Source organism: Prenolepis imparis, unplaced genomic scaffold (assembly GCF_030444845.1).
Source record: "Prenolepis imparis isolate NDT839.2.m4 unplaced genomic scaffold, iyPreImpa1.0 SCAF_14, whole genome shotgun sequence".
Lineage (NCBI taxonomy): Eukaryota > Metazoa > Arthropoda > Insecta > Hymenoptera > Formicidae > Prenolepis > Prenolepis imparis.
The window spans coordinates 11,341,956-11,358,562 of NW_028141172.1; the positions used below are offsets into that span (position 1 = coordinate 11,341,956).

At 47.5% G+C, this 16,607-nt stretch overlaps 3 protein-coding genes across 3 annotated transcripts; all 3 read left to right on the plus strand.

Annotated features, from left to right (window-relative positions):
* The first annotated feature begins 652 nt into the window (after positions 1–652).
* Positions 653–4,232, plus strand: LOC145945174 (uncharacterized). Its single transcript, XM_083054001.1, has 2 exons — positions 653–747; positions 2,939–4,232. The coding sequence occupies exons 1-2, from the start codon at positions 653–655 to the stop codon at positions 4,230–4,232; spliced, it is 1,389 nt and encodes a 462-aa protein (XP_082910127.1).
* Positions 4,233–4,650: 418 nt separating this feature from the next.
* Positions 4,651–6,369, plus strand: LOC145945175 (uncharacterized). The gene has a single exon (XM_083054002.1). It carries the CDS (start codon positions 4,651–4,653, stop codon positions 6,367–6,369), a length of 1,719 nt encoding a protein of 572 aa, XP_082910128.1.
* A 663-nt stretch (positions 6,370–7,032) lies between these two features.
* LOC145945176 (uncharacterized) lies at positions 7,033–7,968 on the plus strand. The gene has a single exon (XM_083054003.1). It carries the CDS (start codon positions 7,033–7,035, stop codon positions 7,966–7,968), a length of 936 nt encoding a protein of 311 aa, XP_082910129.1.
* Positions 7,969–16,607: the final 8,639 nt, after the last annotated feature.

Below are 16,607 nucleotides of genomic sequence, written 5' to 3' on the forward strand. Positions count from 1 at the left end.
TTTTCATGCAAAGCAATGGTTACCATCCATCGTTTGGTGCTTTGGATGCAAAATTTATTATTACACTGCTTTATATGGGTTTGTGACTTTTCGTGCAAAGTAAGGTCTACCTCTTATCGTTCTGTGCTTCGGATGCAAAACTAGGTTTATAATTATAGACGGTTTTATATGGGTTTGCGACTTTTTATGCAAAGCGTAAATTTCGAATAAAAGTTTTGGAGCCTAATTAATAAGGTTTCTTTTAATTTTTTTTGTTACGAAGAAAATGGATAAAACATACAATTTGTTTTTATTGGCGTCTATTTTTCAAAATCGTTCATCAACTCTTCAGTGGTTGAGAGAAGTTGGTTTGATTCCTACACAAAGGTTCTGCAGTCATCATAAAAAATACATGAATTTGCTAGAATCTGATCTTGAATGCGGAAGATTCCTTTGTATGAAAAAAGGAAAGTATCGACATACTGCGACTGTTGCGGAGGATACATGGTTCGAGAGGTGTCATATTTCTCCTGCGGCATGTATTCTCATAACGTACTGTTTTTCTGTCAATATGTCGTTTGACCAAACGATTCAAGAAAGCAGTATTATTGATGGGCAGCAAATATCTCGTGAAACTGTAGCCGATAGATTTTCTTTTTGTCGAGAAGTCTGCATGGCTGCACTTGATGAGGAGTTTCAGGAAGAGGGTCTTTTGGGAGGTGTTGGTGAAATCATAGAAATTTACGAGTGTAAGATTGGTCGTCGGAAGTACGAACGAGGACATGTTGTTGAGGGATCATGGATTCTCGGAATGATTCACCGTGGACACGCTAGTAATTATCGGCTCGAAATTTGCCCGGACAACAAGAGAGACAAAGATACTCTTGTAGCTTTAATAAAAAAACATGTGATGCCTGGGACTGAGATCCACGGATTGTTGGAAGGGATATATAGATTTGGAACATCACGGATATGTCCACAAGACGGTGAATCATTCTGAGTTTTTTGTAGATCCGGAAACTGGGGCTCACACTCAGAATATTGAGTCGTCCTGGCGCTGGATGCGTCGTGAATTATCTCGCGGTGGTGTTCAAAAGAGTTCTATCGCTGATCATTTGTGTGAATTTATGTGGCGTCTTCGCCGATTGGGTCAAGATCTTTTCAAGCAATTGCTTATCGATATTAAAAGATGTTATCCGGGAAAGGAATAATATATTTAGCGTTTTATAAATAGTTCTGAAAAATAAAAAAGCGTTAAAAAATCCAATTAAAAATGTAAAAAAAAATTCAAAAAATATAAAAAAATTATTAAAAAATATTAAAAATATTAAAAAATTATAAAAAAATATAAAAATTATAAAAAGAAAAAAATGGAGTCAGTTCTTCGTCACGTCCTTGTCGTTGACTCCGGGTTCGGCTGAGAACGAAGAATATATTGATGTTTGAGAGGGTTTCTCTTATCTAATTTTTTTCGAAAACTATCAGTTTTACGCAAAAAATTTATAGAACATAAATGATGTATTTTTATAAGAACTGTAACTTTTATTTGAAACATTTTTTTGTTACATCAATATTTATTGAAATAATGTCTAAAAAGTTATATTTTCTCAGTTTTTTTGAGTTTTGACCTTGAAAATGACCTTGTCGCAAATTTTCATTATCATATTCGTAATCAGCGTTCAAAAATACAAAAAATAGTGTAGTTTCAAAAAAATCGGAGGGTTCACCTATTCGGAACTTTATCCAAATTCTTAATTTAGAGTTATTTCTTAACTTTGTTGAGGATTAGTCTTATGAATATAATCTCTGAGTTTCTATTGCAATTTAGTCTTGGTAATTTAATTTAATGAATTATTAGACTCTTGAGTAATAGTTAGATTTGTTTTGATTTTATTCACCTCTGTTTTTTATACTATTTTTCTTCTAAGTAAAATAGTTATAATAATTAATTAATTATTAATAAGTGGAGTAAATATCCTTTATATAGCTTGGTTGATATATTAATTATCATTGGCTATAAATAAGTTTATTAATAATAATAATAATATAATATTATGGATTTGCTCGAGTATTCGAGTTGTATTATGTTGAGAAAATGAGTCGAGTGATAGAAGAGTGTGTGCATGCATGGTCTCGGATGAATAGAAGGTGCAATTATGGGGGTGGGTTCATCTCCAGCACCCAACGCCGCAGCAGGCTCGTAAAATTTAGCGCGAAAGAGCAAAGCCTCTCGCGCCTCTCGGCCCACGCGCCTTTCACGCTCGCGCGCGCGGCTTCGAGATCTCGCTGCGGCGAGAGTCACGCGCTCGCAGCATGACGCGCGCTAAGCCGCTGCCGTGCAAATAACCGGCAAAATAAATACGCAATTCGACAACACCGTAGCCCGACACGTAGTCCCCAAAATTCGCTTGTTCTCGCGATCAAAACTGATCTGTTTTCCTTGTCGAGGAAATTTCTGGAAGGTCGAAGGATTAGCGCGTTGCTGCCGTTTTTCAACGACGTGGCGCAGACTTCACTTCCTCGCTACCTCTCGAGTACGCAGGTTTTCTGATCCGTTTTTCATTTTCGGACTATCGCATCGTTTATCGTCACCGCGCTCGTCGGTTTACACAGTCGGTGCCTGTCGATTAGCCTCTGGTTTAATTATAACTGTAAATATTGTAAATATAGTAAAGTCTTGTGTCTCATTAACGGTCTGACTCCAGTTTCTTTACACGACTCCTATCTCGCGAAACCGCGCGATCTCCGAAATTCGCACATCTTTCTGGTCCTTCGAGCCGGATCCTTATCGCCCCTTCTTCGCGACCAGCATTCGTGACTTCGGTGATCCCGTGGTGCGTGAATCCCGTGGTGCGTGGTGAGTAAAGTGCGATAGTTGAAAAAAAAGGGGGACTGTGATATGGAGAAATTGATACTCGCGCAGTACGAGCTTTACGGGCGCTTGACTCGCTCCCTCGAGAACCTGCGGAAGGTCGGTAGCGCCAAACTCTCTCGACACCGTGCAGACGGCGGTGAGGCTCCTGGACAACAAGTGGAGCAAGTTCGAGGAGAACCACGACCGACTACAAGCCGAATTCGGGAAGGAGATCAAGGAGCACGAGTACACGACGAAGGATTTTTCGGGCACCGCCGAGACGGCGTATCTCAAACAACGCGCTGAGCTCTCCGAGATAGCGCGACGGCTCGACGTCCCAACGGAAGACGAGCCTGCTAAGCAGACTCGTGACGTATCGGCTCCACGTAAAACCTTGCCGCGGATTCAACTGCCGCAGTTCTCTGGCCGCTTCGAGGATTGGCCATCCTTCCGGGATCTGTTCCGCTCAATCGTCGTGGTGGAATCATCGTTGTCCAAGGTGGAGCAGATGCATTACCTGAAGACCAGCGTGAAGGGCGACGCTGAACAGATGATCCGGAATTTGCCGGCCACGGCGAACAACTTTGAACGTGCATGGTCAACCCTGAGCGACCATTACGAAAACAAGAGGCTCCTGGTGCGGTCGTACCTGACGTCCTTCACGGCGCTGGCGCGGATGAAGGCGCCTTCCGCCGCCGGACTCCGTCGGATCTTCCATGGGGTACTCTCCACCGTCGGCGCTTTGGAAGGCATCGGGCGCCCGATAGCCGACTCCCCCGACCTCTTCGTCCACCTGGTGGTCGAGCTTTTGGACACAAAGACTAGGCGGGAGTGGGAGAGCTCTCTCGGGAAGTCGTCCGAGCCGCCTTCGTATGTCGAGCTGCGCGAATTCCTGCAGGAGCAGCTGATGACGCAGGAAGTACTCCAGTCGGTCTATCCGGAATCGTCCGGTAAGACATTGGAGAAACCCGGACGCTCAGCTCGCGCCAGCCACGTCGGGGGTAAAGGGTCTGATCCAGGCCGCAACTGCCCCTTGTGTAAGAAGGATCATTTCATCGCCTACTGTGACCTCTACAAGAGGAAGACGGCCCAGGAGAAGCGCGAGATCGCCGGAACGTACCAGCGCTGCTGGAATTGCCTCGGTCGTCATCTCCTGGGCGAGTGTTACTCCGCTAAGGTGTGTGGCAAGTGTTCGGGTCGCCACCATACCTCGTTGCACGACGCGTTCGCCGCAACCGCCTTGCCCGTCGCCGAGGCTAGTTCGTCGGCAGCGGTACACGCCGCCAAACGGCAAGAGGAGTGCGGACAAGTGTTGCTCGCGACAGCACGCGTTGTGGTGATGGGTCGCGCCGGAGATCGTCACGTCGTTCGCGCGCTCATCGATCCGAGACGTCGCTAATCGCCGAATCACTCGCGCAGCGTCTCCGTCTGCCGCGAACGCCGTCATCCGTGGCTATTTTCGGGGTCGGCGGCGTTCAGACCGGATACTCCCGCGGACGGATCGCCGTCTCAGTGTCCGCGCGCGTGGGACGTTTCGCGATTACCGTGTCGTCGCTAGTATTGCCGCAACTATCGATCTATAGCGGCGCGTCCGACGGGACGGCTCGCGCGTGGCCGCACGTGAGCGGGCTCGAGCTCGCTGATCCGGAGTTCCACCGCAAGGACCCTGTGGAGCTGCTCCTCGGGGCGGATGCTTATGGGAGTATCGCCTGTCTGGCGTCCGTCGCGGCCGGCCGTCGGAGCCGATCGCACAACAAACCCGTTTCGGCTGGGTACTGTTAGGGAGCGTCGGCGCCAGCCACACAGCCAACATAGGGATGTCCATGCAGTGTTCAGCCGTGACCGAGCTCAACGACCTTGTGCGTAGATTTTGGGAGGCCGAGGAGCCCCCTCACTCCGCACTACCGCTGACCGCCGAGGAACAGGAGTGCGAGGACCAATTTTCGCGTACAAACGAAAGGCTTCCCGACGGCCGCTATCAGGTGCGCCTACCGGTACGACCGGACCTACCCAACTTGACGCACACTCGGCGTGCCGCGTCCCGCCTGCTGGATGTCATGACGCGCCGGTTCAATCACGACCACGACTTCGGCTCGCTTTACCGCAATTTCATGGGCGACTACATCGACCTCGGTCACATGGCTCAGGTCGACAGACCTCACTCCGCGACCAGCCCCATCTGCTATCTTCCGCACCATGGTGTACTGCGAGGTTCCGGGCCCGATACCAAGATCCGCGTAGTGTTCAATGGTTCTTCGCGCACCGTCGACGGGACATTTCTCAACGCCTCGTTACTCGTTGGACCAAATCTACTCCCTGCTCTGACGGATATCCTGACCCGTTGGCGCCGTCACCACTACGTCTTCATCGCCGACGTGGAAAAGATGTACCGTCAGATCAACGTACATCCTGCGGATCGCGACTTGCAGCGGATCCTGTGGAAAGAGCGAGAAACATTAGAGTACCGTCTGAATACAGTGACGTACGGGGTAGCCTGTGCCCCGTACCTCGCAATACGAGTTCTTCAACAACTCGCGGAGGACGAGGGGCAGAAATTTCCGCTGGGCGCCGGGGCACTCAGCGGGGATGTATATATGGACGATATACTAACCGGGGCAGATGGCTTGAGCGTCGGCCGTCAACTTGCGGCCCAGGTATCGGGACTCTGCATGACGGGCGGTTTCCCGCTCCGTAAATGGGCCGCGAACCACGGAGCACTCCTGGATGGCGTCCCTCCCGACCATCGACTGCAACTCACGACCGATGCTCAGCTGCCGTCGGCCGAGCATTCAGTCCTAGGACTCCGCTGGAACCCGACAAGCGACGACTTTGCTCTCACGGTCCGACGAATCCCGCACACCACACCAACGAAGAGAATTTTACTCTCCCAGACGGCGCGACTTTTCGATCCGCTGGGTTGGCTGGCACCGATCGTCGTACGGGCAAAGTTGCTGATTCAATCCGCTTGGATTCAGCGTCTCGACTGGGATGCGCCACTAGCCAAGGAGGAGGCCGCAGTGTGGCTACGACTGGAAGAGGAGTTGCCTCTGCTGGAGAGTATTCGACTACCTCGCTGGTTTGGCTGCAACATCTCCGCGGGCTCTCTGCAACTCCACGGGTTCTCAGACGCATCCGAGCTCGCCTACGCCGCTGTGATCTACCTCCGAGCCTCAGACGCTCACACGCCGAGCGTCACCCTGGTCGCGGCTCGAACGAAGGTCGCCCCGTTAAGACGAGTCTCTATTCCTCGCCTAGAGCTTTGCGCCACGACCTTACTGGCCAAGCTGTCGGAGCACATCCGCGCAATACTGGGCCTGCAATCCACGGCAGTCCACCTCTGGACGGACTCTACCGTCACGTTAGGTTGGGTGCGTGGTCATCCAGCCAAATGGACCACGTTCGTCGCAAACTGGGTGAGTGAAATTCAGCGAAGCAATCCGGACGCTGCCTGGCGCCACGTACCGGGTCGGGAGAACCCGGATGATTGCGCGTCTCGAGGGGCATCACCTAAGGAGCTCTTGTCACACCCGCTGTGATGGAGAGGTCCGAGCTTCCTGCGAGAAGATTCATCTACTTGGCCAACGGACGCCGACTCAACGGTCAACGGCGACGACCTACCAGAGCGGCGACCTTTGCGATGTCTCGCGGTCGGCCTCGAACCGGAACCCGAGGAGATCAACCGCTTCTCCGATCTTCGCCGCCTCCTCCGAGTATCCTCCTGGATCTGGCGCTGGCGGAATCGGCGGCTCCGCGTGGCAAGCGACGAGCCTGCCCCGGCGACCCTGACACCGGAGGAGATCGAGGTTACGTTGCATCGTTGGATTCAGGTGGTGCAGACCATAAGCTTCCGAGATGAACTGACAGCCATCCGCGCCGAGAGACCACTGTCGAGGCGGAGTTCCCTCAGGAAGTTGGCTCCAAGTGTCGATGGCGGAGGATTGCTGCGAGTCGGTGGCCGGCTGAAACATTCGCTATTAGACGACGATCAACGCTATCCCGTCATTCTACCAGCGGAGTCCCGCCTAACTTACCTGGTGATCGACACCTGCCACCGACGCACTCTGCATGGCGGGGTTCAAGCGACTCTGGCCACCATCCGACAGCGTTTCTGGGTCCCGCGGGCCCACCAATTGGTTCGCCAGCACATCCACCGGTGCCTTCCTTGCGTCCGATGGCGGGCGGCAACGCCACAACCGATGATGGGCAACCTCCCAAGGGCACGCGTCACCCCCAGCCGTCCGTTCCTGCACACCGGCGTGGACCTCGCGGGCCCGATCTGGCTCCGGACGACGAAAGGGCGCGGGCACATGGCCTACAAGGGGTTTCTCGTCGTCTTTGTTTGTTTCAGCATCCGTGCGGTCCACCTAGAAGTCGCCAGCGACTACTCGGCCGAGGCGTTCCTAGCCGCATTCGGCCGGTTCGTGTCGCGCCGAGGGCTGTGTGTTGCCGTATACAGCGACCGCGGCACGAATTTCGTGGGTGCTGACAGACAGCTAAGGGATCTCTTCGGGGCGGCCGGGCGAGAGATGCACGCGATCGTCGGTCGCCTCGCCGATGATGGAATACGCTGGCGATTCAACCCCCCATCCGCCCCGCATTTCGGCGGACTGTGGGAGGCGGCGGTAAAGTCCGTCAAACACCACCTGCGGCGCACCATAGGCGAAACGAGGCTGACCTTCGAGGAACTCGCGACGTTCCTCGCCGAGATCGAGGCCTGCCTCAACTCAAGGCCACTCGAGGCCTTATCGGACGATCCGCAGGATTTAGAGGTTCTAACGCCCGGTCACTTCCTAATCGGGGGCCCCCTACCCGGGGGTAAACGCGATACCGGAGCCGCAGCTTATGGACGTCCCCCCGAATCGACTGAGCAGGTGGCGCTTGCTCCAGCAGATGCGCGACCATCTGTGGCACCGCTGGACCCGAGAATACCTGCAAGGACTCTCGCCAAGACCCAAATGGTGGGCCACTCAGGGGTCCGTCGCAGAGGGTCAATTGTGCCTGGTCAAGGGAAAAGCTACTCCCCCGTGCCGCTGGCCGCTAGCGCGCATCATCCGCTTGCATCCGGGAGAGGACGGTCGCGTGAGAGTAGTGGACGTCCGGACCGCCGTCGGCGAGCTGACCCGGCCAGTGGTTAAAATTGTACCACTGCCGGCAGCCCCCGCGGGTCTGGAGCCGTCCCCGTAGTGCAAAATCCCCGCGCGTCCTAAAATTCTATGTCGACTTCGGGTAATTAGCCTCCCGAGTAATCAATACTGTCCGAATATCGACTCGTACTTTTTTTCCGAACGCGTATAAATATGTGTCGTCCTAGTCCCCCTTCGATCCTTTTCGTCGCTCCGATCACGACGAGGCGGGCGGAATGTTGAGAAAATGAGTCGAGTGATAGAAGAGTGTGTGCATGCATGGTCTCGGGTGAATAGAAGGTGCAATTATGGGGGTGGGTTCATCTCCAGCACCCAACGCCGCAGCAGGCTCGTAAAATTTAGCGCGAGAGAGCAAAGCCTCTCGCGCCTCTCGGCCCACGCGCCTTTCACGCTCGCGCGCGCGGCTTCGAGATCTCGCTGCGGCGAGAGTCACGCGCTCGCAGCATGACGCGCGCTAAGCCGCTGCCGTGCAAATAACCGGCAAAATAAATACGCAATTCGACAACACCGTAGCCCGACACGTAGTCTCCAAAATTCGCTTGTTCTCGCGATCAAAACTGATCTGTTTTCCTTGTCGAGGAAATTTCTGGAAGGTCGAAGGATTAGCGCGTTGCTGCCGTTTTTCATCGACGTGGCGCAGACTTCACTTCCTCGCTACCTCTCGAGTACGCAGCATAGGTTTTCTGATCCGTTTTTTCATTTTCGGACTATCGCATCGTTTATCGTCACCGCGCTCGTCGGTTTACACAGTCGGTGCCTGTCGATTAGCCTCTGGTTTAATTATAACTGTAAATATTGTAAATATAGTAAAGTCTTGTGTCTCATTAACGGTCTGACTCCAGTTTCTTTACACGACTCCTATCTCGCGAAACCGCGCGATCTCCGAAATTCGCACATATTATCTAGTGGATTTATGAAGCAATTGACTTCTCAGATATTTTAGATATTATATGTGATAGGTGTTGTGAGAGGAGGTGTTTCTTAATTTTGTTTTTGCCTCTACTAATAAATAATTTAAATAAATAATTTAGTTTAATTTAAATTTCTATACTAGTGTTATTATTATTATTATTCCTCTATATATATTCCTCTATAAATTAATGGGAATAAGAGGTATATCAGTTTTGCTGCTTGTGCTTTTCGCACATAATTGGCAGGATTTTTCTTGAATACGAGGTCTGTAAATAAAGTAATGAGACTCGTACCAGACCGCACGAATTGGTAACACTGCGCGTCTCCGCGCCACAGTGGGCGCACTTCTTATGTAGCTTCAGCGTGAGTGGCGAGTCGCTCGTGTCAACAGGTGGATTGTGAGAGCTTTTTTTGCAAAATGATTTTTTTGCTGCGTCACTATAATGAGCGAGCGGAATTACGAGCAACGGTGTGCGATCAAGTTCTGTTTGAAACTTGGCTACAACGCGACTAAGACTCTGGCAAAACTCCAACAGATCTACGGTGATGCTGCTTTGTCAAGAGCCCAGGTGTTCAAGTGGTTCAAGGCATTTTCCGAAGGTCGGGAATCAGTTGAAGATGAGTCTCGGTCTGGAAGGCCATCAACGTCGAGAAATGACGAAAATGTGGAACGAATTCGAGATCTTGTGCGGTCTGACCGTCGGTTAACTATCATATTGATCGCAGACGAGCTGAATTTGAACCACACGACCGTCACTTTGATACGACCGAAAACATAAAAGCGGCTGTAACCGACCAGCTGAAGGCCATTCGGGTTTCTGAGTTCCAGCACTGCTATGAAGACTGAAAACAACGTCTCAGGCGCTGCGTGGCTTCCCAAGGGAACTATTTTGAAGGAGACAGAGTTAAATTATAGTTAAATTATAAATAAAAGTTCATCTCGAAAAAGTCTCATTACTTTATTTACAGACTTCGTAGACTGTGTAAACTATAAGAACTATTTTTGTTTCTCTGTTCTATATTTAACCTTATAGGTACTTAGACAAACCAACTGGAGGCGGTAATGGCTGCCGGTGACCATATAATTAATAAATAAATTATATTATATTTCCTTCTCCTTACTTTTTAATCCATCTGTCTTTACTTATTTGAAGAGGGGAACAATTCGTTGAGTGTTTAGTTAATTAATTATTTGATTATTAATTGATTAATATTTAATTGTTATCATTTACTTTTTCCTAATTTTGTTCAGATTTGATCTAGCTATTATTATTATTCATTAAATCATAAATATTATTCATTTTATTTAGTCATTACATTTTCTTTTAATTGTTAAATTACTGTATGACAACTTGCATAGTTATATAATTATTAGTATTCTTTGAATTTAGTTTCAACCTTATGTTGTATTCACTGATAATCATTATATAATAATTCTGAACTTATTCTAATAATAATATTAGGGATTTATACTCAGTATTGCTGAGCTATTAAGGATAAGTCTATATCAAGGTTTAAACAATAATCTGCACATTTGCTCAGGATAAGTAAATGAATGCCGAAAATTGCAGTTTTTCTGCATATTGGAGCCATTCCTGAAATAAAGGTCAGTTCATAACATCACATCATTATTACTTCACAAGAATTAAATATTCTGTTCAGTTCTATTATTAATTTGTCATACTAAGCCTTTTAATCAAGTTATTTAATAAGTTTTGAATATTTTGCTTTATATATATTAATTAGTTATTGGATATTGAGCTTTAAATTATTATATACTATTACTTATATTAATGTTAAGTGTTATATTGAAAGTTCGGTATACTTTGGGGAGGTTTTTCCTCTCGTGATCCCTGTCCACTTTAATAAGTGGGTTACTGGTAGAGTCACTTGAAAAGTATACCTTATATTGAATTGAATTGAATTGATACTTTATTGTTCCCCTTGGGGTTACAAGGACTCCCGTTTCCCGGGATATAACGCATACAAATGTTACGCATATATAACTACTTACAATTAACAAATACAAAATAAAAAGAAAGAAAAAAAAATTATACAATCTCGATTAACAACTTTGCCTCCGCACACATACGCCTTTCATCCGACCTGTAACGCTCAGGCTCTCATTCGGAAAAATCTATAATCGCACGCTCCTCGCCTGGGACCTCCATTTTCTTCAGTGTCAATCGGTCTACTGGTTTCAACACCTTTACGTACCATCCCCTATTCCGCAATACATCCCTTCCATTCCATCCCATCCTTTCTCACCTTTCATACTCCCCAACGTTCAGTCTTTATCACTTACACCTTCATCCATCTTGGATACCATACCCTTTTCTCTCTCCCTACTTACCCCCTATACCCCTAACCTCCTCAACCACTCCTCCCCTTCCCCTTCCTCCCCCAGTACCTCCTCCACCATTTCCTGCCAACTTCCTTCTGCTCCTCCCCCTCTGCATTCCTCCCAAACATGTTCCCATGTTTCCACTCCCCCTTCACACACCCTACACACATTCTCCTTCTCTTCCATCCAGTATCTATTCCCCTTTATCTCACTTCCAAGCCTAAATCTCGCCATTCTTTGCCACCTACTTTCTCCCCACCCCTTCCTTAAATACCCCGGTACCCCTACCCCTTTCACCCATTTATACCAAACATTATATTTCGATTCCATAATCTGCTCCTTCTAGCCTCCCTCTGTCTATTCCTATCTATTTCCTCTACTATTTTTCACCCAAATTCCCCCTTCTCTCTTTTCTCTTCTATCACCCCTAATTCCAGACCTCTCTTCTTGAAAAAATCCCTCCTTTCTTCCTCCCATTCCGATAAAAACTCTCCTTTCCTCGCCCTCCTCCTCGTCTCTTCCTAACGCTTCCTCGCTATTGCTCCTCCTTTCCCCTCCACCAGTCTCCTCTTATATCCCCATGCCCTTCTCCCCATTCTATCTTCTAATTTCTCCCTCTGAACTTCTTCCCTCACCAAATAATATTCACGGTGTCCCCCGATCTACCCCTAGTACTCACCTCAGATATCTATCTTGTAGCCCTTCCAGTTTTTCTCTCCCTTTTCACCCCCATATTTCCACCACGTACCCTACCACCGACCACACCAAAGCGTCAAAAAACCATAGCCTTTTGCCCCAGTCCCCTCCAAATCTCCTCTTTCCAATTCCCCAAACTTGTCCCATTATCATCGCCCCTTTCCTCATCCTATCCCTAATCTGTCCCTCCTGCCTTCCGTTCCTCTGTACCACATATCCCAAATATCTATATTCTTTAACTTCCTCAATCTTTCTCCCCTTCCATCTCCAACTTATTTCCTTAAATCTCCCCCCCCCCTTTCCTACACCTCAATATCTTTGATTTGTCCGTGTTGAGCGTCACCCCCTTTTCATCTAGATATCCCTCCAATCTTCCCATTATACTTCGCATTTCCCCCTCGTCCTTCGCTGGCAAGACCACATCATCCGCATACGCCAAGGAACAAATTCTCTCATCCCCCAATTTTATTCCTCCCCAACCCACCTTCCTCATTTCCTCTTCCAGGTCTGCCATTGACATATTAAATAATAAGGGGCTCAACGGACACCCTTGTTTCACCCCCCTTCCCGTCCAAAATTCTTCTCCTTCAATCCCACCTATCCTTACTCTAAAGCACGTCTCCCTCAATACATCCCCACATCTTTTTATTAAACTCTCCCTCACTCCCCTTTCCCTCATCGCCCTTAATAATAATTGCCCTATCCACCGAATCAAACGCCGCCTTTAAATATACAAAAAATAATACTAGACTCCCCTTTTTCTTGTATACTTGTCTGTTTATTAGATAATTTAAAACGTAGATATTGTCAATAGTTCCCATCCCTTTTCTAAACCCCGTTTGATTCGGTGGGATCAATCCCTTACCCTCGACCTCCTCCCTCAGCCTTTCCGCCAATACTGCCGCATACACTTTGTATAACAATGAGGTCAGTGTAACCCCCCTAAAATCTGTCACCTTTCTTCCCTCCCCTTTCTTCAAAATCGGGATCACCAACCCCTCACTCCACTCCCTTATCCACCCCTCTACTCTCCATATCCTATTACACATATCTCAAATCCAGCTCTCTATCTCTACTCCCCCATATTTCCATACCTCAGCCGGAATCCCATCCTTGCCCGTTGCTTTTCCATCTTTCATCTTACCTACCGCTTTCCTAATCTCTTCTCTATTCAGTAAATCCTCCTCATCCGCCCAATTATTCCCAGATGAACCCATGCATACCCTACCCTCTACCCGTCCCAACAAACCCTTAAAATATTGGTTCCATACCTCTATCTCTATACCCTCTTCTACTCTCTACCATCTTTCCCTCTCCTTCCCAATCTCCCAAACATCCCTCTCCGTTTTAGCCTCTTGTGCTCTCTTTATCCACCTTCTATTTTGCTCCTCCTTCTTCCTCTGACACAATACCCCATACTCTTTTTTCATCCTCCTATAATCCTTACCATCTCCTCCTCGTTTCCATCTCCTTAATTCTCTCCTCACTTTCCTCTTCTCCTCTCTGCACTCTCCGTCAAACCATCCCCGCTCTTTTCTCTTCTCTGATTCTTCTCTTTTATTCCCTTTTTTCATAATTCCCTTACTTCTCTCATTCATCCATCTCCATTCTTCCTCTAACTCCTCTCTTCTCCCCTGCATCACCCGCATTTTTTCCCTGAACTCTTCCCTTCCCTCCAGCGACCAATTCCATCTCCTCTTCTTTATTCCCCTTCTTTCTGCCTCCCTCCCCTTTCACCCATACCGTTAAGGTTGATGATCCGAATCAACTTTCACCCCCACCTCTAATTTCATAATATCGCCCCTTACCTCCTCGTTCCCCACTATATAATCAATAACCGACTGTCCAACCGCTTTCACGTAAGTCCAGCATCCTTCCTCATCTCCCGCAACTCCTCCATTCATAATTCCCCACCCTGTTTCCTCCAACCTGTTCACTAAAACCCTTCCATCCCCATTCACCTTCTTATCTCTTGAACACCTCCCTCTTTCATCTCCTTCCCCCCTTATACTTCACCCTCCTAACTCCCCCGTCCTAGCATTAAAGTCTCCCCCTATCAACGTCTTTACTCCCCTCCCTATCTCTTCCATCCATTCGCTCATCAATTCCAGTTTCTCCATCAGATCTCTGTTTATATATACCCCTACCAGCCTCCACTTCTCTTTTCCCAGCTTCACCATACAATTTATTATTCCCTCTCTATCGGACACTGGTGTCCCTTCTGTCTCTATCCCCACCCTTATCCCCAACAACATCCCTCCTATCGCCCTCCCCTTCTTATTCTTTTTTTCCGCGTGTTGAGCTTCCCACCTGTATCCTGAGGGTAGTTTCCCTCTCATCTTTCCCCACTCTTTCTCGTCCAACCAAGTTTCCATCAAAAACATAATATCCCATTCCCCCAACCCCTCCCAAAAGTCCTTATCTTTGTTTTTTAGGCCTGCTACATTCCAAGAACCAATTCTATACTCCCCCCCTCCCTCATTACATCCAACACTCCTATCCCTTTTCATGCCACCAACCTCCTCTTCCTCCACACTCCCTTCGTTCTTCCACCCCCTCCCTCAACTCTTCCCTTCCCAAACACTAACTCCTGCTTTTTCAACCGTTCTCCAACTTCCTTAGCTCTCATCTCCTCTCCCCCTGCCCCTCCTACTCCTTTCCCCCCTTTCCCTGGTCACTGTCCATCTCCCCTCCTGATCCTTCAATCTCCCTTTCTTGCTCCTCCCAGTTGTTCCCTCTCCAATCCCTTAGACCTCCTAATGCCTCGTCCCAAAACCACCACTTATCATTTATATTTATCTTACCGTGACTTACCCAAGCTCTCCCTCCCTTCCGCTCTATATCCCATGCTAGCCTTTTCAATTCCCATCTCATCTTTCTCTCTTTCTACGTTAAATCCTCCTCTAGCCATATCTTATCCCCCCTAAGCAACTTCTTCCTCCTTAACATTTTCCTCCTCTCCTCTTCACTTCTTAGTTTCACTATCACTGACTCCCCTTCTTTCGTCCCCTCTCCTTTTAATTTTCTCACCTCCTCCACGTGAACCTCCACCTCTAATTTTCTACAAATCTCACCTATCTCTCCCTTAATATCCTTTCCCCCAAGCCTCAACCCCTTTACTAAAATGTTTCTTCTTCTCTCGTCTCTCTCTCTCTCTCTCTTTTCTATTACTCTTTCTAGACCCCTAATTCTCCTCTCCAACCTTCCCTCCCTTCCCTTTCTCACACCCCTTCAGCCTTTCTGCCACTTCCATTCTCTCCAGCCTCTTTTTAATCCCCCTAACCCCCTCCCTAACCTCTTCTAACTTACTATCTCCTTCCTTCACCCATCTTCTCTCCAACATATCCATCCTCTCTCTTAATTCCTCCTCTAAAATCCAACGTTCCTCCCTTCTCTTCCCCTCCTCCAAATCCTTTCTTATTTCCCCCAAGCTAAACTCCATTTTTTCCCATCTGTCTCTCGATTCCTCTATCAGATCCTTCAAGAGTTTCTCTAGCTTCTCCCCTCCCTCTCACCACATTCCATCCGGTGATTTCACCACCTTTTTACTCACTCTAGTCTTTAAATCATCATCTATCTCTCTTTTCCTCTTAAGAAAGTCCTCTATATTACCCAAGCTTCCCCCTCTCTCACCCCCCTTAATAGACCGCCTTGCTACCTCACTACCTTCCTTTCCACTCTTTTCCCCTGTACTCGCCATTCCCTACTTCCAAAGCTCGCGCCTCCTTTATCCCTAGGCCTTATCTCCCTAGAACCTCTACAGGCGGCAGCACCTTACGGACCGTCCCTCGTTACACAGTACCCACTGCTATCTAGCTCTAACTCCCTGTCCTCCTAATTTGACCTCTTTCTACAGCTATCCCTCGTCCCTCCACTCTCCCCCTCCGTTCACTCCACTCACTCCACCTCATGCACCCCGCTTACACTCTACACTCACCCATACACATGCACCCTTCATAAACCCTCCCAAAAACTCTCTTAAAGACCCACTCGAAAACGCACGATCACTCTCTGACACTTGCCGGAAACGGAAGTCCAGTATACCTTATATAGTTATATGAATTATATTGTTATTAAGTAAGTTGCATTTAAAATACGCCCCCGCAGTCACTTTCTTCTTAATTCTCGCCTGTGGGATCTTTAGTTATTGTTGCGATAACTTTAAGTGATACTTAATGAGAACTGCGGGTCATATATGTATTATACATTGAAATATTATATATTAGATATGAAATAGACTAATTTGGGTTTGCGTTGCGAGGAACGTTATTAAAGTCATTATTAGTAAATAGTTGTTTTGTCGTATTATTTGTGGAAGACGTTAAATTTCTGATACAAGCGTATTATCATCACCATTAAATTAAAATTTTTAAATTTAAATAGATAATTTGGAATTTTAGTGAGTCTTGCTAATTTAACCGTTATATTGTCGTCTGGAGTGATTTTTACTCTTCTTCTTTTCTTTTCTTTCATAAGATTTAGTATAATTATTGGCATTGAATTAGGCTATGTTTGGCGGCTATTACTATTTAACTAATTAATTAATTTACGTATCTATTTTTGCGTATAGGTATAGATATATGCTCTTTTGCGGAATTACTTACTTTTTCTTTTGTGTCTCTGCCTGCTTGTGTCGTAAATAGGTGTAAGAGACTTTTAATAAATTATTTACTCCGCA

Excerpts from the sequence above, each read along its gene's own strand:
- LOC145945174 (XM_083054001.1), top strand. The coding sequence starts at position 653 with ATGGCTGCACTTGATGAGGAGTTTCAGGAAGAGGGTCTTTTGGGAGGT. Across the intron at positions 748-2,938 it reads TGTAAGATTGGTCGTCGGAA|AACCTGCGGAAGGTCGGTAG; the intron begins GTACGAACGAGG and ends CGCTCCCTCGAG.
- LOC145945175 (XM_083054002.1), top strand. The coding sequence starts at position 4,651 with ATGTCCATGCAGTGTTCAGCCGTGACCGAGCTCAACGACCTTGTGCGT.
- LOC145945176 (XM_083054003.1), top strand. The coding sequence starts at position 7,033 with ATGGGCAACCTCCCAAGGGCACGCGTCACCCCCAGCCGTCCGTTCCTG.